Source organism: Anopheles funestus, chromosome 2RL (assembly GCF_943734845.2).
Source record: "Anopheles funestus chromosome 2RL, idAnoFuneDA-416_04, whole genome shotgun sequence".
NCBI classification, from domain to species: domain Eukaryota; kingdom Metazoa; phylum Arthropoda; class Insecta; order Diptera; family Culicidae; genus Anopheles; species Anopheles funestus.
This window is the reverse complement of record NC_064598.1, coordinates 97176167-97202108: the sequence shown is the minus strand read 5'-3', so window position 1 is coordinate 97202108 and position 25942 is coordinate 97176167. Positions and strand designations below refer to the sequence as shown.

Genomic DNA, 25942 nt, shown 5'->3' with positions numbered 1-25942 from the left:
GCAAATAAATTTTCGCGTAATTAGCTCTTATGTATAACAAAAAAAAATATCTCGAAGGATCTTCCTTGTGTTTTTTTTTGTGGTTTTACTTGCCAATGGTCAGTATTGAACGTCCGCAATAGAAAACTTAACAATCGATTAGACAAAATGTCGTCAACACAGCGCAGGTCATTTGATGCTTACGGACTACACGATCTGAAGAAATAGAACGGGGTTTCGGATCGGTTACAATGGACAATTTGCCGATTGCCATTCCAGGCAAACAGAGGACAAACACGGGAAACAGAATGTGTGAGTGTGGTTGGAGTCTTAAGTCTTAATTTAAATCGTTGGTGCTGAGTTTCGTAAAGCTATCGGTCAGGTCCTCGTCGTTGTCGTTTCGATCTGGGAGAGTTTGGCCTTGTTCCTGCTGTGGTTGCAGCTGCTGTGTCGCCAAGAGAGCCTTAAGTGTTTGCTGCTGATTGTTGGCTGCATTTTGCTGGTAGTTACCGGACGTTTGCATGTTTGTCGCCTGCTCCAAACGGTTCAGCTCCGTCGCGGAGAGATTCCCCAGTACGGAACGTATCTCGGACGAGTTAAACACCGGATCGAGGTTGGTAAAGTCAAGGTTCATAAAGTTCAAATCGGACCCCATCGATGGTGGGCCCACGGTCGATTGGTTGTTGCCGGTTGGGATCGTGTTCGTTGTGTTCATGGTTAGCATCGATTCGCCGGTAAGCGGCAGAGAGCCAAAGTTGCCCAGATTGAAGGACTGCTGCTGACTAGGGCCGTTCTGGTTGTGCAAAGGTATTGGTTGTACCCAACCGTTCGAAGGACCGGGCAGGTTGGTTTCGAACATTGGCACGTTGGCGTTCTGTTGTGTTGATGCTGCATTGTTACCGAAATTGGTAGCAAAGGTACCGAACAGATTGCCTACGGGACCGCCCAGTGTGGTGTAGGCGGGTGGGGTAGGTGTCACATTGCCAGGATCCAGTGGTGAGATCGGACCACCGATGCCTGGTGACGGTGTGAGCGTGGACGGTGATCGATCCGGTCCCGGTGAAGTGCTTTGAGTGGAAAGCATTCCTTGCATCGGTTGCAGTTGATATTGGTTGGATGGATTATGATTGGGTGAGTCTGGAATAAAAAAACAACGAAGAGTGGAATTGAATAACTGTGTGAATGAAGCGTTTCGATGAGTTGATCATTACCTCCCGGTTCGTTTTTAATTTCCTCTTTTGGCATCTGTTGGAACCCACTCGCATTGTGATAGCTATAAATGCCTCCTGTTTAAGAAAGAGAAAAGAACATTGTATAATATATTTCTTTACATTTCAATCTAAGCGACATCAAGTCTCATGCATGAATAAAAGCAATTTAAACAAGTATAACCTGCATGCAACCAAAACCCAAAAAATCGTTAGAAAAAGGATTAGTAATGGAAAGCAAAAAAAAAGGAGCAGAAAAACAAAAATTCAAACAAAACTATCATTGCTACACACTTTAGTCTAAACCAGTTAGCTGATGTGAACACCACTCTTAACCGTACCTCTTATGCGGACATTTTCCTCCTGCAAACCTAACCTGCAAATAGGATTACCTGTGTATGGATATAAATCTAAATGCGTTTTTCAAAAAGGGGTCACATCTTATCTTCTTTTCACACCGCCTTTATTTATCTTTTATAAAGATTAACATTTTGACTTAGTGAGGTTGGTTCACCTGTTGACAGAGTAAAACTAATTTTCATCGCTCTGCGATTTCCGGAGACATTACCTCCACGTACGCGTTACACCTAGTAGTAGTAGTAGTAGTAGTATATTTATTGTATTTGGTTTCCTTTCACGCAATTTGCAAGACTTTGTTACTTTAGTATTTTAACGGCATACTTACAAAGAATAATAGTCATATTTACTACTGTATCGTTTTTTCACTCTCTTCATTCCGAAGAGAGCGACCAAATGCCAATTTGTTGATGCTTTTCGTCACAAAGGTGTAACAGATCTATTTGCTCTATATGTGTAGGTTGCCAAATTTCGCTTGATACAGCCAACAATTAACATAAGAAACAAAGAAAACAAAAAACTTCCCTACTTTTTCTACTATTATAAAAGTCAGTGTTTTGTTTTTTTTTAAATAAGTACAATTAAATTTCATTAAAAGACTTCTGATTCAGCATCTGATTCAAATTCACTATCAAAATAAAGAACACACACACATCGGTTCTTGTTTGCCTAGGTACAAGACTGTAAATGTATAAATTCGAGACGACTTCAATGCTACTAAAAACTCTGGTAAACTGCTTCGGCTTCACTGGGTATAACTTGCCTGTCAAAAAGTGACACACCCTGAAGCGATTTATCTTAATCCACATACAAAAATTCAACAACTGCTGAATGTAATCGTAACTCGTCCTGCTCCATTGACTAAATCGTCCTAACAGCAACAATGTTCGTTATTTCAAATTTTCAAAACCTGTTTCAAGGACATGCGCCCTAGCATCCGTAGTCTATTGCTTACAAATCTCACAAATAGATGGCAATGCTGATTTGTATTTCAAATTCTTTAAACGCTAACGGTTTGTATGTTTTATGTATGTTTTTTTTTTACGTTTCGAATGTTAGTTCCCTTTACCGCTTTTTAACCAATTATGTGTGTTTGTATTAGTAGTAGTAGGTACCCAAAATTTCAAATTCTACAACCACCGGCGACACAAATACCAATAGTAACAACAATTAGGAACCAATGAGCCCAACACCTTCGGTAAAACATCCTGGCGAAATTCGCAAGACGCGAAAGAGGATGCTACCTTTGACAAATTTCAAACAACGTTACCAACAATGATTTGTTTTCTACATAATGGCCAATGTGGACGGTTTTGGAACATCTCCAGCGAGATACAGAGAGACGGATAGGACGGTGCAAGAAAATGGTGGACAATTATCACAAAATAAGATGCGAGATAAGCAACGGTAGTGATATTACAGTATGAAGAAATGGAACCATGAAAACCAAATTGGAAGAGATCAAGTGTACGATGAAGAAGCGAACGAATTGTGCTGTGAATATTTGAATAACAAAATGGAACGAAGACCCAAAGACAACACCGGGCGTAATGTGGAGGACACCATTTGAGTGTATGGGTTTGTGCGGAAAAAAGGAAAATGGTACTCCAACAGCGGAGCATGAAGAAAAACTTACGGGGTAAACCGCTCGTCGACGCACTGTGACCGCCAGTGGCGTCCAGCTGCGATAGGTTCGGAATATTGCCCTGTGGTGACTGACCACGCAACGGTGGCGCTACCGGCAAAAAGACATTCGCTGAACTCGCAAGCTTCTGCCGCTTTCTTCGTAGTTCGACTATTTTGTCGATTTTGGGGTTTTTTTTGTTTGGTATCAAGCAGATTTGCGCCCGTGTGCGTGTGTGTATTGTGGAGGGCAGTAACCGAAAAAAAATGCGAAAAAAAAAGAAAAGATTACATTAGTACAGGTGTGCCGCGATGATGGTAACTATGTATATGGTTGATGATCGTGGAACGATTGCTGTTGCGATCGTTGTTGCTATGATATGCACAAGAAATCATTGCTCTGGAGTAGCTCAGGGCATAAAAGTGGATCAAAAATAAAATGTATCAGTTCCTCTCAAACATCACTATCGGTGACCATCCGTGTAATTTGGCTCGGGTGCTGCTGCTGTTGCTGCTGCAGCTGGTTCTGCTGGTTCGCCGGATACTGTTGGGAGGTGGTGATCAGTGGACTTGGTTCTACCGGCGCATAATAGCAGGAAGTTTCATCAAATTCGCTGAGCGCGGCGTTCGGCGCAATCGAGGTGTAAAGTGCAAAGTGTTCCGCCTCCGTCAGATCTACGTTCGGGTCCAGCTGAACGCCATAGTTGCCCTCGACTAGATTCTTTATGCTGCGCGCATCAGCAATCGCCACTAGCTCCAGATTACCGTCCTGAATCGGTACATCCAGCTGCAAGGCACTGACCGCTTTGCGATCGAGCGGTGGCAATGAAGCCGTACTAGCTCGCTCGTACGAATCATTGCCCGGTAGGGAGAGGTGCGTTCCACTGCCACCATTGCGCGATTGCATACCGCCCGTCGGTCCATCACCCTTCAGCGGGATATAGATATAATCCGGATTGGCATCCGACGTTGGTCGGCGGGCACTAACGCTACTCACGCTCCGAGCGACCGGCTTTCCGGCCTTTCGCTTGTCACCCGACGACGAATCGCGTAGCGATCCTTTACGGTGTGGTGACGAACCCTCATTGCCCTCAAAGTCCACCGTTAGGCTTGGTTCTTTGGACGCACCGGATGCGTTCTTGCGATTGAGCGTATTAGTGCTGGCCGTTAGGTCTGATTTGCTTTTCTTGCGCGAGAACAACTTTGAGAAAAATCCCGGCTTTTTATTGCTGTTCTTGGGCAGCGTATTGAAGTCTCCGGCAGGTGCCGTTCCTCCGGCCGTCGAAGAACCCTTCGAGGGTGAGCTGGGTGGCGTCGGAGGAAGTTTCTTATTCAGCGGACTATCGGGAGATTTCATGATAATGATCTGATCGGACTGTGGACGAGGTGCCAAACTGCGCATCGAACCTTTGCGTATGATCGTATTCAAAAGCACCTCGTCGTTGGCATCCAGCGCGTTGTTTTCCTTGTTTTGAACACTCGGTTTGGCACGCTTCGGTGGCAATGGTGGTAGCTTTTCCATTTCTTGCGACTCACGCTTCAGCGAGGTTACATCGATTGTGGGTACATGGAGTGGTTCCACCGCATCGTACACACCCGCATCCAACTTTGCATGCTCCGGTCTCGGTGGAATCGGCGGACCAAGCGTAATCGAGAGCGGATTCTTGAAGGCCCGCTGAAGGCTGGTGTAAGTGGCAGCATCATCAAACACCTCGTCTATGTCCATCGGTTGACCGCCAGGTGATCCGAGCTGGACTGGTACCGTTTGTTCGAGCGTTTTCAACTCCTGCTCCAGTATCAAGTTTTCGCGACGCAACTGATGATCGGTGTAGATCTCGTCCAGTTCAGCCACCTGCTCCAACAGCTCCTTTAAAGTCTGATCATCGTCCGGTACAGCGGCAGAACCAGCAGCAGCAGAAGTAGCAGCAGCAGCAGCGGAGAGTCCATTCGCATTTGCGTCTGTGTTGTGCATGGTGCCATCGGGCAGATCGAACGAATTTGGCTGATAAACATTGTTGTTAGTGTCACCGGTGATCATTTGATTGTCATCGCCTGAGGAACTACCACTGCCGATGGTGTTCCCATTGTTGGCTGTCACGTTGAATTCGTTTCGTTGTATCCATTCGGTCGTTTTCTGGTCGCTGGTTACCGTTTCTGCGACGAACGGCTTATCCTCAACGTTCGGAGTGTCAAGTACGATCACTTCCTCGGTACGCAAAGAGGGACCATTAATGGGCTTAACCACGTGTGTCTGCTGCTCCAGGACCGATCTGTTCGACCCCTCGAGCAGGATGCGCTTGAACAGCTGATTCTCGGGAGAATCGGCGTTGGGATTTTTCATGAGTTCACGATGTAGTGCGGAAAATCGGCGCCTACCTGAGTCTAGTGGTATAAACTGGAAATCTCGAGCATCCGAGTACGTGTTGTCCGATGGTCGCTCCAACTGCACGTAAACCTAAGAAGAGAAACAAAGCGAATATATAATTCTTCCCATTTAACTCTCACTGGCGTTAGGTTTCCCTTAGACATGTGACTTACTCGCACAGGATCACTTATTTCAATCGCTTTGTACGGTGGTGTGCGGAAGCTGATGGCAACTTGCTTGTGTACATCGGTGTGCGAAAACTCTGCATAGTTCTCCCATACCGTAATATTGCCCTTCTTTTCGAAGAACCGCACCTTGATGTCCTCCTTGACCACTTTCTCACAGAGCAGAATGATCTCCTTTCCACCGGACGTCGGAGCACAGCAGTCGCTCAACCGGCAGATGATCAGATCGGACATAGCCTTCTTATCGTAGATAATATCCGACACTACCGGAGCAAGCGGCTCCGTGAAGCGTCCACGCTGTTGACCTTCGAGAAACACCTGGAAGCACAGACGGACAGCGTTAAGGTCGATCGAGCCGGGTTCCTTGGCGTGGCCAAATCCAGCTGAAAGAAAAGAGATGTGGCCATTAGTATCGGAACCACGGAAACACGGGAAACCTCGTCTTCCCAGGTAGTTCTACTCACTTCTGTACGGATCGACCCGAATTTCTTGGCGCAAACGAAGTGCCTCCTCAACGTCCTTCTTCTTCACGCACTGTATACCCAGATTGTTGAACGTGTAGCTCATGGTAGTACTGTTGATCTCAACCGTACAAACGCCCTTCTTGCAGCCCTCCTTACCGACCAGATTGTGCGGATGCGGTTTGTGATCGGGCCCTTCCTTGGTGACGCAGGACACCACAACGACCGCACGTCCCCGGTAACCGTGCACCTGTATGCTGGGGAACGTTTTGTGTTCGGACGTTGTACTGACGCCGGGAATCGAACCGGCCGAACGTCCTTCGCACTCATAGCGAAACCGCAGCGCCTTCGGATGCGGCTGTTCCGTGATCTCCACGTATGGGCGTTGAGTTGCTACTGGTGGCATTTCTTGGCGTATATCTTCACCGATTACGTGAACTGTGGAGCAAATCGAAGGGATAGGGACAATAAGTACACCAAGTTTCCAAAGACACTCGTAAGTAAACAACACTAGGTTAAGTTTGACCGGAACACCAATAGCGCGAATAGCGACTAAGCGCAGCAAATAAGTTTTGTGAGATTTTGGAGAAGATCGTGTCTTTATCTTACAACATAATTATTACCTTCCGGTCGGAATGCGGGAGATGGTTTTTGGATTGGTATTGGTGAAGGTTTTGGTGGAGATAATGGTTGTTTGGTTGGTATTTCTTGCTGTTTTGACGCTGATGGTGGTGATGTGACGGTAATAGTTGGGGAGGAAACTTTTCTTACATCCTCATCATCACCACCAACACTGTCGCCAGTAATGGAGACGGCGGACACAGCGCTGTTAACAACTATCTCAGGATTATTGTGCACAATTACATTGTATAGTCCTGCGATAGGGGACCGTTTCAGATGGTCGAGTTTGTGGAAAAGATTGAGATACTCATAGTCGGACGATGATGTGGAAGTGTCCGAAGATGCAGACGAATTATAACGACGCTCGGTGTCACCGTCGGTGTCGTCACCGTAAGGAGTATGGGTTCGAGTAGCCCCAGTAGACGTAAGGGGATCGTACCGACGAACCGGAAAGGACATTGCTGCTTATTAATTGACTCAAGAGCTTGTAGAATTCTAAATAGAAAGCAGTTTGACTCGGTTGTTGAAAATGCAAAGTGTATTACTGACGACTTTAATTCTCCTAAGCTAGCAAGGATTATTCCACATTCGATTAGTTACACATTTAATTATAGGTTTGCCGGAGCCAAAATGTGTGCGGGTAGGATTTGCGGTAACAAACCAAAAGCTGTGATCAGCATCGATCCGTTCAATATGATCGAGTTTGTTTAATTTGGTACGATGATTTCAAATGTGTAATTTTTTATACTACAGTTGATCTTCTCTCTTGATGCCAGTTGTAAAAATCTTTCTAGAGAAAGAGCACGGAGAACAACTCTACATCTCACAGATTTGCAGCAGATTGAACAGGATAAATTATCCCAAAAATTCTACTGCAACTCTGCATCACTCTCTTTTTTGAAATTTTCGTATTTCTTTTCCGTGGTTTTCACGTGTGTGTGTGAGATCTTTTCTTAATCTCTCATCTGGTCGAGAATGATACAACATAGCCGTACATACATACCAAACCGCCACGGTACATACGGTTCGTGGCAGTGCCTGATTGAATCTGCGGACTAATGGAGAAATCTATTTTTAAACATTTTCATCGCGCTATCGAGAGCCACTGAGTCGTGCGAGACGTTGGTGGCCTGCATCAAGGAGCACGCTAAACCGCCGGGAGTTGCAGCTTTATGTTACGGAAAATTGGACGTTCCCGGGGAGATAGATACACATTTTACATCTGTGCACCTCACTGGGTTAAATTATTTTTAAGAAATTCACACACTAAGGTCGCGCCTGCTACTGGAAAGCGTAGACTAACCGGGGGCAATCTTCCCACAGAATGGAGTTGCTTCGATAGGGAATTGATTTGGAAAAGAGTTTTACTTTTTTATGCTACATAAGGTTTTCGTTCGGTTAGTTACAAAGAAAGCGGATACGAAGAATGGGAAGAAAACAGCATTTCTATAGTGAATAAAGCGAATTTTTGCACAGCACAACGTCAAGAGTTATCTAAGGTCTATACATTTAAGATCCCAAAACTAAGGGCGAAAAATGTCACTTTTACAAATTTGCGAAAAAGATTTATAAAAAGTTTGTTTAGGTTTTAGGCACAGACACAGGTCACAGGAAAAAAATGAATTTTAAAGAAAATTCTAACCGAACCTCCAATGATCACGAATCGTAATGTCACACCGACGTTGGTTCACGTACGACTTGCGGGTACTTGCGTGAGGCGAAAACTGGTACCGTTGGGAATATTGGGGATATGGTAAAATTTTCCAATACTCTTTTTCGGTTTCTCTTTTCCTCTCGCTTGGTGCAGGGGATAGAGGTCACTAGAGACTCTCGCTGTCTCCCGGCGATCAAACATCGTTGAAGCTCTCTTGCTCCCGGTGGACGTTACGTTCTCTTCTGCAGATTGAGGGATCTCGTTTTTGTGGTCGGAAAATTGACACTAACTTCTACATTGGTGTGCGTTTGGTAGAGGAAAATGGACACAAGAAAGCCACAACCTGAAGCAACGTGATCTCGCGTGAGGGCATTTAGAAAGGGGCAGAGGTCAAGAAATAATTTGTTTAACGAGATGGATGTACGTCAGCTTTGCTGTGTGAGCGACAAGAAAGTACGTGTTTTATACTAGCAAAATGAATTAATAAATTAAACCAATTATACTCAACACAAATAATTGATACTGTTAATTCACGAATAAGCTATCTTTACAAGAGCACATGACACATACTCTCCTTTCAGTACCTGATCGATCGCGGATGGGGCGCAGGTGCTTGCGGGAATGATTATCAGAATTTTTCACCACACGTTCGCACACGAGAGCTAAACGAACATGAAACACGTGCGTTCGTGCTGCGCTTGCGACGATGACGGTGATCGGACAACATAAAAATAAATTCATGACATGACAATGATCATCTTCCACGTTTCGCTAGCAGAAGCTGCAGAAGAGTTGGCGTACGTTTCATCGGAACCAAGAGTCAGCAGTTTAAAAAACAGATGGATTTTTTTTTTTTGGCTTGCCAATTCTACTACCCCTACAACCAACAGTGTTGATGTATATAATGGGGATTACTGTTGTAATTTTTTTTTGCTGTTGCTTCCTCCTCTCGGATCTGGATCACTGGCGACAGTAATGCTGCGTAGCAGTTCTGAAAATTGTTTCTTTTCATTTTTCATGTCATCGAATTTTGGGTGACAGGTGCTGCTGTGCGAGTGTGCCATTCGCGTACAGTTTCCTTCGCAAATGTGACGCAATGGGTTCAGGCGGCACAGTAAGCAAGCGGCGGCGTGATCTTGCAAGTAAGACGCCGTCACCGACAAACGAACAGATCCGGCGCGCAATATGGTACTCATGGCACGCCGATAAACACAGACAGTGAACCGGTGTGTTTTTTTTTTTTGGTTTCCAAGAACTGTGGCTAGGGTTTATGTTTTTCAATCCAAACGGCGATGGACGAATGAGTCAGTGCGTGAACAGATCGCATAAAATAAAAACATTTATATCAGACACTAGAGTTAAGCTGTTCGACAAGATGTTGGGGATTAACATTAAAAGTTAAAATCTTGCAAATCCATTCACCAAATGATAATAGGTAGCATGAAAACCTCTTCGTCGCTTGAAAAGTGTTCATTAGATCAAGCACAAAATTATCCCAATGACTAATAGTGCACAACCAGCCGGTAGTAATTTATTTGGCGCTCGGTGCGCCTGCGACATTGAAAGCGAGCACTACTTCCAACTGCAGAACGAAGGATTGATAGCTATCGTAAAGGCTTAGTCATCTTAGGGTTTAGGCAAACACAACACCCGCGTGTAGGAGACATAATAAATCAATGTGCACGAAATAATTACACCACTGTCAAAACAAACTTTTGCTACGGTGGTTTTTTCCCTCAAGAAAATGTTATCCTTGTTTGCAATAAAATAACAAAGCAAAAAAAACACGGATTCCAAAGGTAAGAACAAATTATGTCTCAACTGAGCATTTTTTCTTCTTTTAAATTTTTTCCGTCTAGCCAGATTGCATTGCAGCGTTTCAATTAGGCGCATCCGATATGGTTTTGCGCGGGTGACAAAATCAGAATCGTCTAGCCGAAATGCATTTTTCAACACGTACCACGTGGTAGACCAATGCGACTCGGTCAAGGTTACGTGCTTCTTCGTGTATGAAAGGGAATAATGTGTGTGTGTGTGTCTGTACGGGAATTACATAATAAAACAAGAGCTACTTACTAATATCATCCAACAGATCACTTTCTCCTAAAATTCCTTCTATTGGTAGAAATGAAACATCTGTAAAGCAAAAAAAAGAGAAAGGTAATTATTAAAACGTGCATTGTGTAGTAAAAAGGAATTTAAATTAGTATTAGTATGTGAGAAAGTGAAGAAAAACTTTTGTTTATAAACATGTTGGTGAGTGTCAACGTAAAGAAAATATTCAGGCACATAAACTACGCTCTGTTCCCTCGCCCCACAGTCGGTAATGATCCACTTCGTAGAAAGTGTGGAATGTTAGGAATTTTCCCCACATTTCTCGTGTTTCCACTTTCCCAACAATGCGTACGCGGTAGTGTACGGTAGTGTTGTTATCGATTGGATTGCAAATGGTTGTGAAAGTCGAGGCTTGTTGGAGACCGCGAAAATGGAACGAAAAGGACCTCGGAACTAACGCTGCTAATGGGCGAAAAAGAGGTGTTGGGAAGGAAAAATTCTCACACAATTTTCCCTAGGTGGGCCGAAAGTAGTAATCAACGAATGTCCCCTTTAAACTCACATTTACGGACCCCACGGTCCTGTTCAATGCGCAGGGTTGGAAAGATGGCATGAGTAGGAATTTGGTTCCATGCTTCGTGTCCCACTAATATTTACAGTGTACGACGTGTGGTGAGTACTTTACACTATTAATTATTTAGACATTCTAAAAAGTGTTTTTAATATGTTGAAATTAAGTTGAATGTCTAACAGGATAAGGATTTTTTATATGAAACACTAAATATTTATGTTCAGTTTTTATTTCTTTCGTGATCACATCAAAAAATGTTTGAATATTTAACTTAAAATTAAAACAATAATAAAATATTTTTTAAAAAATAGTTCATAGAAATATCCCCTTATATTTATTCGAACCAGTGTCTGTAGGATCAGTATCGGGTGGATTGATGGTTGCATACATCCGTTCGTTTGTTGACCACAATCTATTTTGCATGGTAACGCGTTATCGATTGAACTTACTCGTTTAAATGTGTGTTTTTTTATCGAGCGGTCGATTAAACCACCGGCCACCATCATATTCTTTCCCCTGTTTGTGATTTGTGCCTGTGTACCATTGTGTAAGGAAAATTCATTTTTCCATTCGTATCAACGACCTTTGAACGAGCCCCTTTGTGTGGTCTGTGTAAGGAAGTGGGTAACAGAACCGTACAAAAGAATCATTATTCAATTGTTTGATCATTTTTTTCCTCCATTGGAATCATAACCTGGAAGCTTTGCCTAAAGCAGTCAAGTTTAAGGTTACGGCAAGGTCGGTTGTAATGGTTTCCTTACATTCCTTGCAATCCCTTTTGCACGTTCCGCGTTACACGCGTTACTATGCGTTACACAAAAAAGCGAACGTGTAGTTGGTATAGCACTTGTTGGAGAAAACACCCGCTTTTCCTCCCCGAGGAATGTACAGGAATGGACCTGTTGTTTGGTATTTTAATTACCACAGAAAAATGACAGCCGACCGACGACCACAGATCATGTCTCGCTGTCAACCAAAACCACTCCCAGTTGGGAAAATATGTGCAGCCGTTAAGAAAATACATCTCGACAGCATGTGGGGGGATCCGATTTTATAAATCTTGTCCTCTGTACACAGACGTGCACGTACTCCAGCATTCCAGATTTTGCACAAAGTGGAATGCATCCCGGCGGGAGGTTCAAGTCAATGCATTTTCACTTTTATTACCAGCCTCGCTCAACGAAGCGAACGATGGAGACGCATGGTGGAAATTTCAACGGAACATTTGGTTGACACCAAAGATGTGTTTCGATGCGTTCGTAATGCGCAATTGAACACTTGTCGGTTAGGTGATCGTGTAAAATGAAAGAAAAAAATAGACAGAAAGAAAGGAATATACCGCGCAGACAAGATTAATGAGGAGTCACTTATGAAGTGAGCGGTGTCTTCTGTTAATTAGCAGCTCGAACGCTGATGACTTCAAAGCGAACCACAAAATGAATGCATTTTTATGCAAAAAAAGGGAAAACACACCAAGATTAAGCGTGTGTTGCATCACATCGCTGCAATATTGCATCCCTTGTCCTTCTCTTTTTTGTGCAATAAAAGAAAAATAAAAAACCTTAATCGGGAAGGAAGTCTTTGTTCTACGCTGGAGATCGTACTTAGATCGTATGGATTTCCTTGACTTTTCGTCTCGGTTCACAGACGACACGCGCGCGTTCAGTAACCCTCTTTTTACGTTCGAACAGCTTGTAGGGATGCATGTCCCAGCACGTGGCATTGATGAAGGAGGGCGGAACAAACGGTGCGCGCAAGAGTGCAAATGCATTTTCGATTTCAACGGATGGCCATAAATTTTTGCGGTTGTAAATCACGGAACCACTGATGCTGGTTGCATCTCCCACCACCTTTATGATGCGGCGCGATGAACAAACTTGAAGAGATATCATCTTCAGACGGCTACTTCCTCGTTGCGGTAGATGGCGATCGAATAAAATGATCGGGTGAAGATCACTTTATAAACCTTCCCTTTAGTAGCACATCTATCGTGTTCCTTGCTTTCATCACAAAGCGATTTTTCCCGATACCAAGCGAAGTAAATCTAATCCACGGTCCAAGGTTCCGAGGAAATGGCGTCCAATATTTTAGTACAACTCGTGCGTACCATTCTCTGCTCTGGTATTGTGTACTAAGCAAAAAAAAGGGGAGGGTGGTACAAGTGTATAAATATAGCAAAACGAATGCTACCCCGCTGAGTGATCTTTGCACTGGATGATCTTGATTCTGCAGAACACACAACACTGCACGATGTCGCATTGTTTTGCTAGATGAAAAACGAAACGCAAAGAAAAAAGAGTGTAATTACTGACCGGCCGCGGGGTTCGAGGAAGCGATCACGTATTCAAATAAAAGGAAAAATAAACACAATCTCAGCACAGATGGAAACGACAACGAACAAACGCATCGGATGCAGTAAATGTTGCTAAACCGGTTCAAGATCAACTGGCAGCGAAGCATCGCAGCAAGTGGTCGTATTGTCGGAACAAGCGCAAACCGATTCGATTGTATGAGCTTTAGTTCAGCCGCACTGCAATAAACGCACAGCGGATGTGCAAACAAAAACGCAGGCGGAAGAGGAATACATAGCAAACGCATACAGAGTCACACCTTTTGTTGACGGACATTATACCAAAGTATCGTGGAAGCAAACAAGGAAGCGGTGGGATCGTGTTAAGAAATTCAACTCCCCCCGTTCGAACCATTTAATTCCTTTCTTTCCTGACGCCACCTAACGTGGGATGCATTAACAAAAAATCAACCACATCGATCATAACCACCGAGACAGACAGACACACACCGGTGTTTTGTGCTTCCTTTTTTGCGATGTTTTTTTTCCAACGGTTCTGCCACAACCTGCCATGAACACGAGGCCTACGGGTGGCGATTAACTGAAGCCGCTTGTGTACAAACAATGGCCGATCGGCAGCGGGACTTATGATATTACAATAATAATAAACATTCTTCTCCTGTCATGCCGGTGCACGATCCGATGGATCATCTTCTGGTTCTGGTGAAAGCATTCGTGCAGTCACTTGCAGGGGATTCCGCAAAGGGGTTGTTTATTTTGCACCACACTTTTTGGTTTATTTTGCACAGTCAGCGCGTGTTCTGGAGGCGATTGACTTATTGAGACAGCGTTCAGAGATGAAGTTGATGGCTTGTACAATTCAATTACAAGTGTCAATGACAGCTTTAAAGTGTTTTATGAGAAAGAATGTTGAACAGTGCAAGAATTTTCTTCTGTTTTAAATCAAAATATGATTCAAAAAATGATTATTTGCAGGTTTTGATTATTAAAATCTCAATTGAAAAGATGGAAAGTTATGCAGTAGTCTTATTTTCCTCATCATCACTGTATACCTTCCTCTTAAGATAACGTACTATCTCAGATGGAAGACGACGCAACAAACGGAACCATTCCCAGAAAGGTATTCTGTGAGGCTAAGAACAAATACTGCCTGGATATAGCCATCCAGCACATGCTCCGGTATTAGCAAACCGTATTAGGAAGCAATTTAGCAAGAAATTCCCCGAGTTCCAACGGGGAACCCTGATCTACCTGTAACCAGCTCAAGTTCGCTCTAAACAAACTGTGCACGATATCGTGTTTACGATAGCGATAACAATCAGGTGGCACTATAAGAAAGCCTTTCGCCCACTGCCAAGGCCACAGTAGTTGCGAAGAGCTGCGGAACGATGGCGCCAACAACCGTGAAGGTAGTCTCAGTGTTCTTGTTGCTGGCAATCGGTGGTACGGAGTGTAATCCTTTTTTCGGAAATAATTATGTGCTTCCACAAGGAGCACGTCTGGCGAATGCTGCAAATGCTGTGGTACGAAATTTGGACGCTGCCCAGACGCAAGTTCGCGTCTCCTTGATCAATCCAACGGCGTCGGAATTTCTGAATGCTGGAGCCACGGCCCTGAGGGAGTACGTCGGCAATACGACGCTTGTGATGGGACAAATGTTCCGAGAGGTGGCACAAGTTGCAGTCGATCGTACTACGGCACCGGCCGTGGTCTTCACCAGGCTAACGCTCGCTGTACAAGGTGTGTCCCAGTGGAACCGAAACCTATCCCAATCGCTGGATGTGTTCAAGCAGGTGTTTAACTACGATGACAATTCCAATACGGCCTCTTATATGGAGTCGTTGAGAAATTCGTTCTCCAAGAACGTCCAGGAACTGTCGGAGGTGTTGGGGCGTTTGGGCGATGCGATTCTGCTAGTTGCTGGACAACCACTAAATACGCAGCAGTTCTTGGAAGTTGTATCTGCCAACGGTACCCTACAGCAGCTGCAGGATGTGGTGGAATCGGCCGTACGTCTATCAGCTGACTATTCCGCGAGTGTAACCAAGCTGGTGGCCGCAGTTCGTGCCGCCAATGACTTCCAGTCCCGATCGTACTCATTGTTGCGAACTAATCAGGCATCGATCAACACCAATGTTGATCGTTACACCTCTGCATCAAATGCATCCTTTTACCGTTTCCTCACAGCGGCCGATTCGCTCTTTACTCATCTGAAAGACACGAACGAAAGCTTCGTCTTCCGTTGGCCACTTCTGTTCAGCACGGCTGTACAGGATAAGTTAAATCTGCTCAACCATTCTATCGATCATCTGACCTGGAACTTAATGCAGCGTACCGCAACTGTTACCCTAAATTTGCAGCGCACCAGTGCACTGTTCAAAGAGGGCAACAACACACTGAGCTACTTGCGTGAAGAAACCGATCTGTATACTCGGGTCATGCTGAATGTGCTGTACGATGAAAATTTCTGTGCAACCGGGTTCGTTACGTCGTTTAACGCGTTACCGGCACGGGTAACTACGCTCGTAGCGGCATGTCTAACTGAGCAGACGAACCTGGAGAGTCAAGGTGCGACACAGCTCGTATCGCTAGCCAACAGTTTCCTTCGACCGTACGTTACTGCCATCTACGGACGACTTAATATCTGTTTCCAGCAGCCGTTCGAAAAAATGACGGAATGTTTAGACAAAGTGAGTAGAATGAGCACCGCCTCAAAAGTCAGCCATTGTTGAATATCTTAATACAATTTCAATTTCAGATTGTTGAGACCATCGACTTCAGGGGAAAGTTCTTCTTGCTCGACCTAGCCAGCCAACTATTCTTCGAACAGGTACAGCAGGAGCTGCCATCCTGTAACGATCGCCTGCTGGAGTTTGTTCGGAACTCTGGACTACGTGAGGCATGTCTGATTTAAAGGAAGCAACATTAGCAAATGGAATGAAACTGTTTGCTTTTATTGAAGCGTGATAAGAGATTACTTCGTCCAACGATTACGATAGCGCGTGCGTTTCTTGCTGTAGATGCACATCTCTTGAATGTTGTGATAGTTCAGGAAGTAACCATTCTGAGCCACACAGGCGTTGAAGTTATGCTGTATCTCACTGTCCACAAATGATTCCACCTGCTTCGCTGCATTGTAAACTCTTCCATTAGCCCAATTATTTTCGTATCCATTCTATGAAAATCGAAATAAAACAAAACAAAAATCGTTTGTTGAAACATTCTAACCGAAGAGCGCAACACGTTCTTACCAACTCCAGACAGTAGTTAAGCTTTCTCGGTGCGTAACGGAAACAAATGTCAAATGCACTGTACGACGCATTGATTGCACCCACAACGTACGTGTCGAGCACCTGCGAGATGATCGCGAACGTTTTCTCCTCGTTTGCCGTCTGCTCTGCGAGGCACCCGTTCACGTGTGCGATCGTAAAGTTCGGGAAGGCCAGTATCTTCTCAATGTACGACTCGGTGCAGTCGTTCGCGAGCATTGGATCGGATGCAACCTGTACGGCGACCTGCGTCATATAGCCGATCGGGGCCGTGATCGAACCTCGCGATTTCCACTGCTCAATGTCACGGTGCTTGTACAGCTTCAGATTTTCAAAGTTGATGCGTATCTTCTGGATCGTATTTTCGAGCGCTTTCTTCAGGGCGATAAAATAGTTGGTGGTCGATTTCGGAAAGGTGGCAGTGGGTATTTTCTCTTTCAATCGCCGATACATATCCTCCTCGTACGTGCGCAGATCGTCTAGTGCCGTCACGATATCTTCCACTACTGTGAGCGACCCATTCAGGTACGTGTCGATCGATTCGTTAAAAGCTTGCTGTGCGGCTAGGGCACGTGCATTGGTTTCCACTGTCCATGCTTCACCTTTCTCGATAACATCCGCCAGCCGGAGGACGTTTTCCTGCAGCTTGTCTGTGGCGGCGAAGATGTCATCCACGGCAACACTCACGTCACGTTGGTCGAAGAGCGCCTCCGAGAGACTTATCGACGCTATTCTAAGATCACTGTTGATCGAACGCATCAGGTTGTGGTTGTACATGCTGTAGTCGAGATTTTGGAGCATCGAGATGCTGTTTACCGAGTCGTATCCATTCAGGTAACGGATAACTTCAATCAGCGCATGCTGTACCGATTCAAGCTCACGTGTAGTAAAGTCTTTGAACGTTGCATCAAACCGGCTGGTCACATTGGTCACATACTCTTGCAGTCCAGTGCTGGCAAGCTGCAAATAGTCCACCGTTGGAACACTCATCTTAAACCGCTCGATGGCGGCTCGGGCATTGGACACGTTATCAACAATACCCATGGTGGTGTTTGTCACTTCCTCGTCGTCTGCCAGCGGATTGTTAGCAGCGCCGGATACAACCGATAAATAGTTCTCACTTTGCAACACCATTACTGCCACCGGCAGCAGTAACACTAAGCGTTGCAAAGTAACGGCGTTACGATGCATTATGTCCACCGTTGTGGGAGCAGTTACACGCACTTGTTGAGCTAACGCGGAACGACCTAATGGGCTAGAAGCAGGTCGAGCTACTTGGATGAGCTCCGGTTCCAAACTGAATAGAATTTCAGACCTAGGTTTGGCCGTAAGCCCTTCAACGCTCCCGTCGATATCATCATTACTCGCGTGAAATAAATGCGCGCTACGTAACAGTGCCACAGTGCAGCAACCAGTAATGGGGGGAGGTGTACTGTGCGATGGGTAGAGTTTTGCGGGACCAACGCCATTATAATCAGTAGCAATAATAACGACCAGCCCCACCATCAACCCGAGCGCTAGACAATTCCTAATCATCGCATCAACACTTGGCCGGGGAGGTATTCTGTTCGTCAGAACGAACACAAGGGATGGGTGTGGAGTCGCATACAGAAACAATCAAAAAAGGCAACTTATTTCACGGAAGGTGATGTTACACATCCGAAACGATACATTAGAACCATTTTTGCGTGTGGCAGGTCAGCTGATATCACTGCAATTATGGGAAATACATTTAAAGACATTATCAAATCTTCCGAAAAGATATCTCTACGCTTGAGCGCAACTGACAGCTTCCGATCGTGAATCAGTGCGAAAGGGCGTAATTTTTCCACGCATGAATGGAAGACGATCATCATCAGCGTGCGGGAATCGCGTGCATTAGAACACAATAGTTGATCATTGAGCGAGTAGTGGTGCTGTCTCAACCAGCGGCCCGATTGCGGTCAACATTCTAGCAAACAGCATCTAGCCGGAGATGCATCCGGCATTGAGGCGAGGTTGAGGTTGGCAATGGGGTTCAAGTTGCTGAAGGGCAACCCAGGCCGCTCAAGGTTAGATGTACATTTTATGTAAATTTTCATACACAATATGTATCGCTAGGAGCCGCCGAAACGGTCATGGTGAAAATCTAAAACAGAAACACGTCTTTATTAGCAGTTGAGAGGCAGAACGCTTCCACGCTTCCACGCCAAGCGCATAAGAGGACTTGAATTGAAAACAAACCGCATTCTTGCTGGGTATTTTTGGGGAGAATTGTAGAACCGTTCGTTTAATTGCTTTTTGTGACATTTGCGTCTTATTAGTATTCGGCAAGTGGCGTACGATATTCACTTTTTATGCTACGTTACTGGTCAGCGGTTGTCGGAAAGTACCGGTAATAAAACTGAAGACAGGAATATTGCGCGTATTTTACCTGTGTAATGGTTTTTGGAACTCCAAAAGAATGGTTGTGCTTTAATGGATTAAGAAATCCCCAGCAAAAGAAAAAAAGAGAAGACTCTACAAAATGATGAAAGAATTGGGTTCTAAAACAGAAACAGAGAATTGAAATTCTCCAATATAGTTTATGTCCAATTCAAAAGATTCAAAGTGAAAAAAGTTCTAATACACAAAAGTGTTTAATTGAAAGAAACAAATTTCAATAAATTATTCTAAAGTGAGCTATTTATTATATTTCATAAAAAAAATAATATGTTCGAAAAATGTTGTTCATTGCATTTCGTTGTTCTTCCTAATGGATATTCAGTCATATCACTCTTCTCATAACATAAACTATAGATGCATGTGTGTGTGTGTATGTGGGAGATATCGGTGGTGTAACTGGAGATGTAATTATTCCCATATGACTCATTTAGGATTTCCCTATCATGATAATCTAATGAGTGCGTTCCCATACAAAGTCATCATGGAGTCTCTCTCGTCTAGTTTGGGAGATCAGTAAAGATATTAGACTGTTTTACTTTCTTTTTAATTTTGCATCGGTTTTAGCATGAATGAGATAGTCTGATAGTGTCGTGACGATCATACCGGATTCATGGTATCTAAGACAATAAATATTAGTAATTCAAGTAAGCCAGAGACGTACGATGTCATACATTGTTCAGCCTGTTAATTAGAAAATAGCTGGAGAAATTCTTAGAAATAAATGTTTTGCTCTGAATGTTACTTGAAAGAACAAATATATAAATAAATATGGTTGTCCTAGGAAATGTGGAAGCTCCCTGACCCATCCCTTGAATCCCTCCAGGGTTATCGGGAAGCAATTTTTAAACAATGATAACAATCGTAAACTACATGATTATCGATTCATGTGAACTACCGTGAACCAGTAAAAGTGTAAGGGAAAGCAAAGAAATGTGCGGATGCGTGATAAAGTAAGCACAAACCATACCTGCACCGTTGACATAACCCTCCATGCTGGTTGTGATGTGTAAATGTATCTATGGTTGCGGAACACTTCAAAGATGATTTCAATAAAATTGGCACCGATCGCCGGGCGAACACTGGAGCACGTAGATGATCAAGTCGTGCTGCTAAGCACGTGAATGCACCACCGATCGGTCGCAAACACAAACACTTGACGAGCTCTAATCAGCACAAATACACTAAGCGGCAGTACAGTACTACCTAAGTAACTTCAATGCAACTGTCGCCACCGACGATTGCGTAAGGAGTTTATGGCGCGTTCAATTTGCGCGCAAACTGTTTACTAATAAAGTTTGTCTTTCTCACTAATAGTAGTGTCTATATCACAATGCAAATTTAACAAATTTCTGTTCTGTTGTTTTTTTATCGTTTCCTTTCAGAAACACACTTCCACCACGACATCATCGTAAGTTTATGGTCGCATATTGTTGACTGAATTAACAAGATCACAAACAAACCTGGGAAAGAGAAAAGACACGAATAACGAACAAGAATGATTTGTTTGCTTTTTGGTGATGTTGCATACAAAATGAGTGTTTTTGATGATACTTCCAAAGTATCGAATACAAAACAAACAAACAAACGAAAATGGAAACTTGGAAAGCTTATTATAAGCAAGCAAACAACAAAATGCGCACTTGAAAACAACATAGAGCAAGCATTACGCACACAAAAACGGGTACGCGCACAGCATGCACACGCGTCCGGTGGAACACAAAACAAACCAATGAACATGGGAAAGAAGGTGTAACATAACAAGAAAGAAAAGAGAAAAAAAAACACACACACACAAAATAAGCTCTCTGGGCACGACACGCAATGAAATGCAGCAAAAAGGTAGTCTGATCGTGCAGGGTGGGGAATCGAAAACCTTTTGCCTTGGTTTAGAGCTTGTGGGCGAGGGTCTTCAGGGTTCTGATGTGAAACAGGTTTACCGTAAGACATGCCAGACAGAGTTTCAATCGCAACAAACACAACATACAAGAATAAAATAAATACGCATTAAAAAGTGCAAAATCACACCAAGAAAACCCGGAAAAAGCAAACCCGGAAAGAGAAAGGTACTACTGTTGGAATATAACGCGCAAAGAAGCTAACCATTTTCGACACTACGTAGAAGCGTTTGGACAACAGGCACACGAACACACAATTTTAAATCACTTTTTTCCCCCCGGGGGTATAAAATTTATAGAACCAATCTCGTACACTCAATTTTGCCACGCGGCATTCCTTATCACTTGCAGCAGGCAGAAATAAAACTCACAGCTCAAAATCCAGCTTCCGGTGGACACTTGACGCGAGTCGCCCGAGTGGCGCACAGCGAAACGAGCTTTTATCAAACCACCGCCACAATCGGGCGCTAACAATTTAAGCAAAGTTTCGATCCACAAATACGAGCACCGGCTGGTCACTCCTTTACCGAACGGATACACTGCGAGGACGAACCCAAAAACTGAACCGTTCCGATGCAGGATGAAGAACTGTCTGACCGTTTGAAATGGTGCGCGCTCCTGAAACAAACTGTTCCGTCGCCGCTGCGGTTTGCGCTTGTGTGTTCTGGCGCGGATCGCTACCGCGCATCACCAGGGAAACGGGGCGGTGTTGGGAGGGTGGGTGCGCGAGGAAAGGAAAAAACACAACGCAACACCGTGTACTGTGTGCGTCCCGTTCTCAAAACACCCCGCACACACTGGTGGTTGCGATGTGATGTGGTACCGTTCAACTGTTCCGGTATCGAAGTGTTGACGACGCGACGATTCAAAGCCGCTTGACGAGATCATGCAACCCACCCTGTGTGTGTGAGAGAGTAGGGGTGAATTTGGGGGGTTGCGACTGTGCGCGAGTGTAGCGGAGTAGCGCGAGGAAGGTACAGCGATCGCGAACCCAGTCCGGAATCATTCAGCTGTCTGTGTGTGTGCGTGTAATGGGGGGAGGTTTGAATCGACGACCATCCCCAACGCTCGTGATTGAAGGGGATGCAATAGGGGTGGATCGCTTAGGGGTTCGAAAGGGGGTTGGACAGGGGGGGAGAGGGTAAATCTTTCCGAGCAAGTTTCTCACCAACACAAGCAGAGAGATAGCCACAACACGCATTAGCGATCATGCGGCTTATGTCCAGCTGGTATCGATGATGCTTCTTGGTTGTTTTTTTGTTGTTGTTACTTTTTTCAATTCGTACTGGAGAAAATAATCCGTGATTGAACATCGGTCGTTTTAGTGTAACGCACACAAACGAAACGAGCATTAGCGGAAGATCTCGACGTTAATAAGAAGCTCGCGCACACACACACACACCGATCGCCAAGATGCTCGAAAGAGTCTGACGATAGTGCGTGAATGTGACGTATCGTGTGTGTTTTGTTGTGGTTGTTGTTTGTCTATCAGGTCACCACCTCTTACCATGCTCACCTTCCCAAAAAACATCAACAGCATCAACGCATAATCGTCACCGGTCAAGCGTATGTCTCGTGAATGGGAAAATCCTTACGTTTGGGTTTTACCGGGCACACGACGACGGCGATTTAAAAGAAGAAGAAAAAAAACCGGGAAGAGGACTGATTAAAAATAAAATGACATTTATGGGACCCCGCAAACCCCAAAGGGAAAGGAATCAACTGGTGCCGAGTGGGAACGCATAGCCCCCATTTACAACCCCTCCTATGATCGTGCACTTATGCTCTGTGGGTGCTCCATTCTTAAACCTGTTGTGTTGTCTCGTGAGTACGTGCGAGTTGTTAAGCGTTTGTGAGCAATTAATTGCGATCCTCGATGTACTGAAAACCGGTCAGTAGATGATCTCGTCTCGAGCGGGGATAAAAATGTATTGTGGACGCAGTCTTACAAAGCTAGAAAAGGGAGAACGTATACGTGCGCATGGTTAAACCGGTTTTGCCCTCTGGTAGGTGTTGCTGGGCATTTCCCAAGGTATTTAGACATATCACGCTTCCTATCGATAAGGATTTATGATGATGCGTGTTATGTGGGCAGGATGAGGGGTTTTAAGGGAAAGTTTGTGTTTTGCGGGAAAATTGTGCCACTGACCGATCGACCGATCTGGGACGTGGGAGGTGTGTCCAGAATGTTGGTTTTACCCACACGAGTATGTATGTCGGTGAGGTAATGATAGGAAATGGATTTTTTTATTTATGTCAGCATTGAAAGGGAAAGGTGGGAAAAACTGACAGTGAAAAGTCAGTTATGGAGGGGATGAAAGATCAGGATCAGGGTTGATTTTTTGCAACCCTGCAACATACTCATAAGAAAGCTTTTGAGAATGGGAGATCTTCAATTAGATTGTGTTTCCAATTAAAAAATATTTTGGGATGAAAATTATTACATTAGATTTATTCGAAAATGTTGGAAGATTATTTTGAAAATTCACAATTTCTGAGATGTCGTTACGAGTGACTCTCAGCGTTAAAATAAATATAAAGAATTAAAAGTTTTATTAAATTTACATTCTTCTAATGCCACGATCAATTAACACTAGAAGTGGCCTCATTCCATGCAAATCAATTCTACGATTCGTCTACAGACTCGAGGGCAGCTTCAGGCAAACTATTATGAAATTCCTTTCCGAATCACAATCGAAGTCTGCCAACGATCGAGAGTTGCAAGTTAGCACGAAGACACCTTTGAAGCTCGTCCCAGATATACACCGAAAAAACCGCGTTGTTGCATAGCCACGGTGTGAATATCTAAAGCAAACCAGCGAGTTGGGGGCCAGGCCATGCAGAGAGTTGATGGCATCCGATCGAAACGGAAGTGATGATTCATTCCACTGGCAATGGAGTGGAATGGGGAGTTTGATTGGGAGAGTTGGGTGTTTATTGCCATGATCAAGTGGTCGATTGGGTTTGGAGTTGGAGAAGCGAGTGAGAGAGAAACAACACACCAAAAAAAAAACATTGTCTATTGCTCATACGGTGAATGGTGGTAGTCAGTGATAAATACATAAACAACGAACGGCAATCGATGAGCTGTAGTTCAAGCGAATTTGTGGTAATTTTTTTTTGTTATATCGCGCTGATTAAATTAAGGTAAATTGCAGAATAGAAAAGAAATGTGAAAGAAATAAAAAAAACTCACTTACCGTCCAAAATGCCAAGTGATGATGAAGAAACAAAAGTACCTCGTCTTTTATTTTTTTAGTAGGTACGTGCACTCTGTTTATGATGGTAGATTAATGAAATTTCGGTAGCCAACACTGCACTCGGCACGCACTCGGTACGCTGCTGTCCTCGAAATACAAACTTCGATAACACACTTCGTATTATGGTATGCCGCCGTTGGTAAGGACTAACCGATCTGCGAAAGCTGACCCAAAGCTGTCCCTTTTCCACCGGTCCACACCCTTGCCTGACCGAAAAAGAAAAAGAGAGAGAAAAAACCCGAAAATCAGTCTTAGAAAGCGTACTGACCTTCGACGTGGTGCGTCAATAAATGTCGGCAATAATTCGGTAAAACCTGCCCACTACACCCCCGCGGGCCACGGGAAATGAGAGTACAAATCAACGATAAGAACCCATATGTCCGTTCAGGGTGCACACTACCGGTTGCTGTCCGATAACTTGGTCGCTCGAGCAGTGTAGCAGCCCGCTTCTAAGCACGAAAACGCGCAAAAGATAAGATACTTGTGTGGCGCGCGAGCCCTTTTCGGGTGGAGTGGCACAGGTGTTGTGCCGACCAGTGAGACGTATACGAGTTTTAACGTCAGCAGGCTGCAGCAGGTGGGTCTTTTTGTTTATTTGTTGATTGTTTTTTTGTTTGGTTGCACGCGGGAAAGTACAACAAACCTTTCCCATCAAACACCGCATTGCAATTGCGTGCATCGGTGCATCAAGCAAACACAAAGTGGCGATTCAGTAGAAAGAATAGGTAACTGGGAGAAAACTTTGAACAAGAAAAAAACCCCATCCCGATCAAGTAATCGACGTGCTTGGTAATTGTTTTGACAGATGAACCTGCGTGTCGCCGTTAATTCCTAACCTGTAAAAATGACGCCGTTTCTAATCTCCCGATGATCGCCGACAGATGATGATGATGGTGCAGAGAGTTGTGTTTTCTTTGTTTGTTGAGACAAAAAATACGCTTCCTATCAAACACTACACTTCCTATCAAATAAACACACTTTACACGGGATCACTTTTATCTGTCAAACGATTGTACGCAATTTGTTCTTTTTAGCCTCAAAGTTGAAAATACACTTCTTCCACTTTGCACTGTACAGCGTAATACGCCTACTAGGATGTTCGGTTCGCTGCTCGCCGGACTAGATCCTCTCTGGTTGACGATTGCAAAGCTTCTGATTCGCTGCCCGTGTTGTTGCTGGTTGGAAAAGTGTCTATAGTCCTTTCTAGCGCACCGGCCGGGTCGGAAAATGCGAGCGGAAAAACTGGCGGGGTCACACACACAAACACAAACACTCGGAAAGGAAAAGAAGCAATATATACCAAAAACACAACCAGCTAGTACGGTAGCCGAACGGGTTGGAGCAGTCGCGCGCGCGTTTACTCGTCCGAGTCACAATTTACACTCACGCGTGTAGATGGACGAGGAAGGGCCGTACCATAAACACCATGTCACATATCGGCGCTAGGCGGCAGCTATGTTGTTACTAACACCGATTTGCGAATACTAACAGTCCATATCACCACTACGAAAGTGGATGCTGAAGTACGCACCGATCTGGAGCTACTGTTGCCCGTGCGCCTTTCTGTTCGTAGTAGTAACAGTCACACTGGTGTACATCCGCGTTTCGCACATCGAATGGATTAAATGTGCGAGACCGCCCTTACCCGATCGCCCTAGCCTAGTGCCTTCCCTTGGGCCCAAGACAACCCCCGATGGTGGTGGC

The 25942-nt window shown here is 44.5% G+C and overlaps 4 protein-coding genes across 10 annotated transcripts; 1 reads left to right on the top strand and 3 right to left on the bottom strand.

Annotated features, from left to right (window-relative positions):
• Positions 1-5: 5 nt before the first annotated feature.
• Positions 6-3455, bottom strand: LOC125763600 (uncharacterized). The gene is made up of 3 exons (XM_049426942.1): positions 3181-3455; positions 1191-1265; positions 6-1116 (listed from the first exon to the last, which is right to left on the bottom strand). The coding sequence occupies exons 2-3, from the start codon at positions 1222-1224 to the stop codon at positions 317-319; spliced, it is 834 nt and encodes a 277-aa protein (XP_049282899.1). The 5' UTR covers positions 1225-1265; positions 3181-3455; the 3' UTR covers positions 6-316.
• Positions 3356-25942, bottom strand: LOC125763376 (embryonic polarity protein dorsal). Of its 7 annotated transcripts, XM_049426482.1 has the most exons (7): positions 25075-25940; positions 24179-24444; positions 20051-20543; positions 10530-10589; positions 6182-6616; positions 5706-6100; positions 3356-5622 (listed from the first exon to the last, which is right to left on the bottom strand). In XM_049426482.1, exons 3-7 carry the CDS (start codon positions 20073-20075, stop codon positions 3622-3624), a joined length of 2916 nt encoding a protein of 971 aa, XP_049282439.1. In that variant the 5' UTR covers positions 20076-20543; positions 24179-24444; positions 25075-25940; the 3' UTR covers positions 3356-3621. The 7 variants fall into 7 exon arrangements, with proteins under 7 accessions (XP_049282439.1, XP_049282441.1, XP_049282438.1 ...); XM_049426484.1 differs by lacking the exon at positions 20051-20543 and having other exon boundaries at positions 25075-25942; XM_049426481.1 differs by lacking the exons at positions 24179-24444; positions 25075-25940 and adding an exon at positions 21184-21569.
• On the top strand, positions 14733-16326 carry LOC125763471 (uncharacterized). Its single transcript, XM_049426704.1, has 2 exons — positions 14733-16080; positions 16149-16326. Exons 1-2 carry the CDS (start codon positions 14779-14781, stop codon positions 16302-16304), a joined length of 1458 nt encoding a protein of 485 aa, XP_049282661.1. The 5' UTR covers positions 14733-14778; the 3' UTR covers positions 16305-16326.
• Positions 16324-19161, bottom strand: LOC125763444 (uncharacterized). The gene is made up of 2 exons (XM_049426656.1): positions 16642-19161; positions 16324-16565 (listed from the first exon to the last, which is right to left on the bottom strand). Exons 1-2 carry the CDS (start codon positions 18193-18195, stop codon positions 16365-16367), a joined length of 1755 nt encoding a protein of 584 aa, XP_049282613.1. The 5' UTR covers positions 18196-19161; the 3' UTR covers positions 16324-16364.

Coding starts and splice junctions, on each gene's coding strand:
- LOC125763600 (XM_049426942.1), bottom strand. CDS start 1,224: ATGCCAAAAGAGGAAATTAAAAACGAACCGGGAG. Junction 1,117..1,190: donor AATTAAAAACGAACCGGGAG/GTAATGATCAAC, acceptor TTTTTATTCCAG/ACTCACCCAATCATAATCCA.
- LOC125763376 (XM_049426480.1), bottom strand. CDS start 7,258: ATGTCCTTTCCGGTTCGTCGGTACGATCCCCTTACGTCTACTGGGGCT. Junction 6,617..6,801: donor TCCCGCATTCCGACCGGAAG/GTAATAATTATG, acceptor TTTGCTCCACAG/TTCACGTAATCGGTGAAGAT. Junction 5,623..5,705: donor AAATAAGTGATCCTGTGCGA/GTAAGTCACATG, acceptor TTCTCTTCTTAG/GTTTACGTGCAGTTGGAGCG.
- LOC125763471 (XM_049426704.1), top strand. CDS start 14,779: ATGGCGCCAACAACCGTGAAGGTAGTCTCAGTGTTCTTGTTGCTGGCA. Junction 16,081..16,148: donor TGACGGAATGTTTAGACAAA/GTGAGTAGAATG, acceptor TTTCAATTTCAG/ATTGTTGAGACCATCGACTT.
- LOC125763444 (XM_049426656.1), bottom strand. CDS start 18,195: ATGATTAGGAATTGTCTAGCGCTCGGGTTGATGGTGGGGCTGGTCGTT. Junction 16,566..16,641: donor TTAACTACTGTCTGGAGTTG/GTAAGAACGTGT, acceptor CGATTTTCATAG/AATGGATACGAAAATAATTG.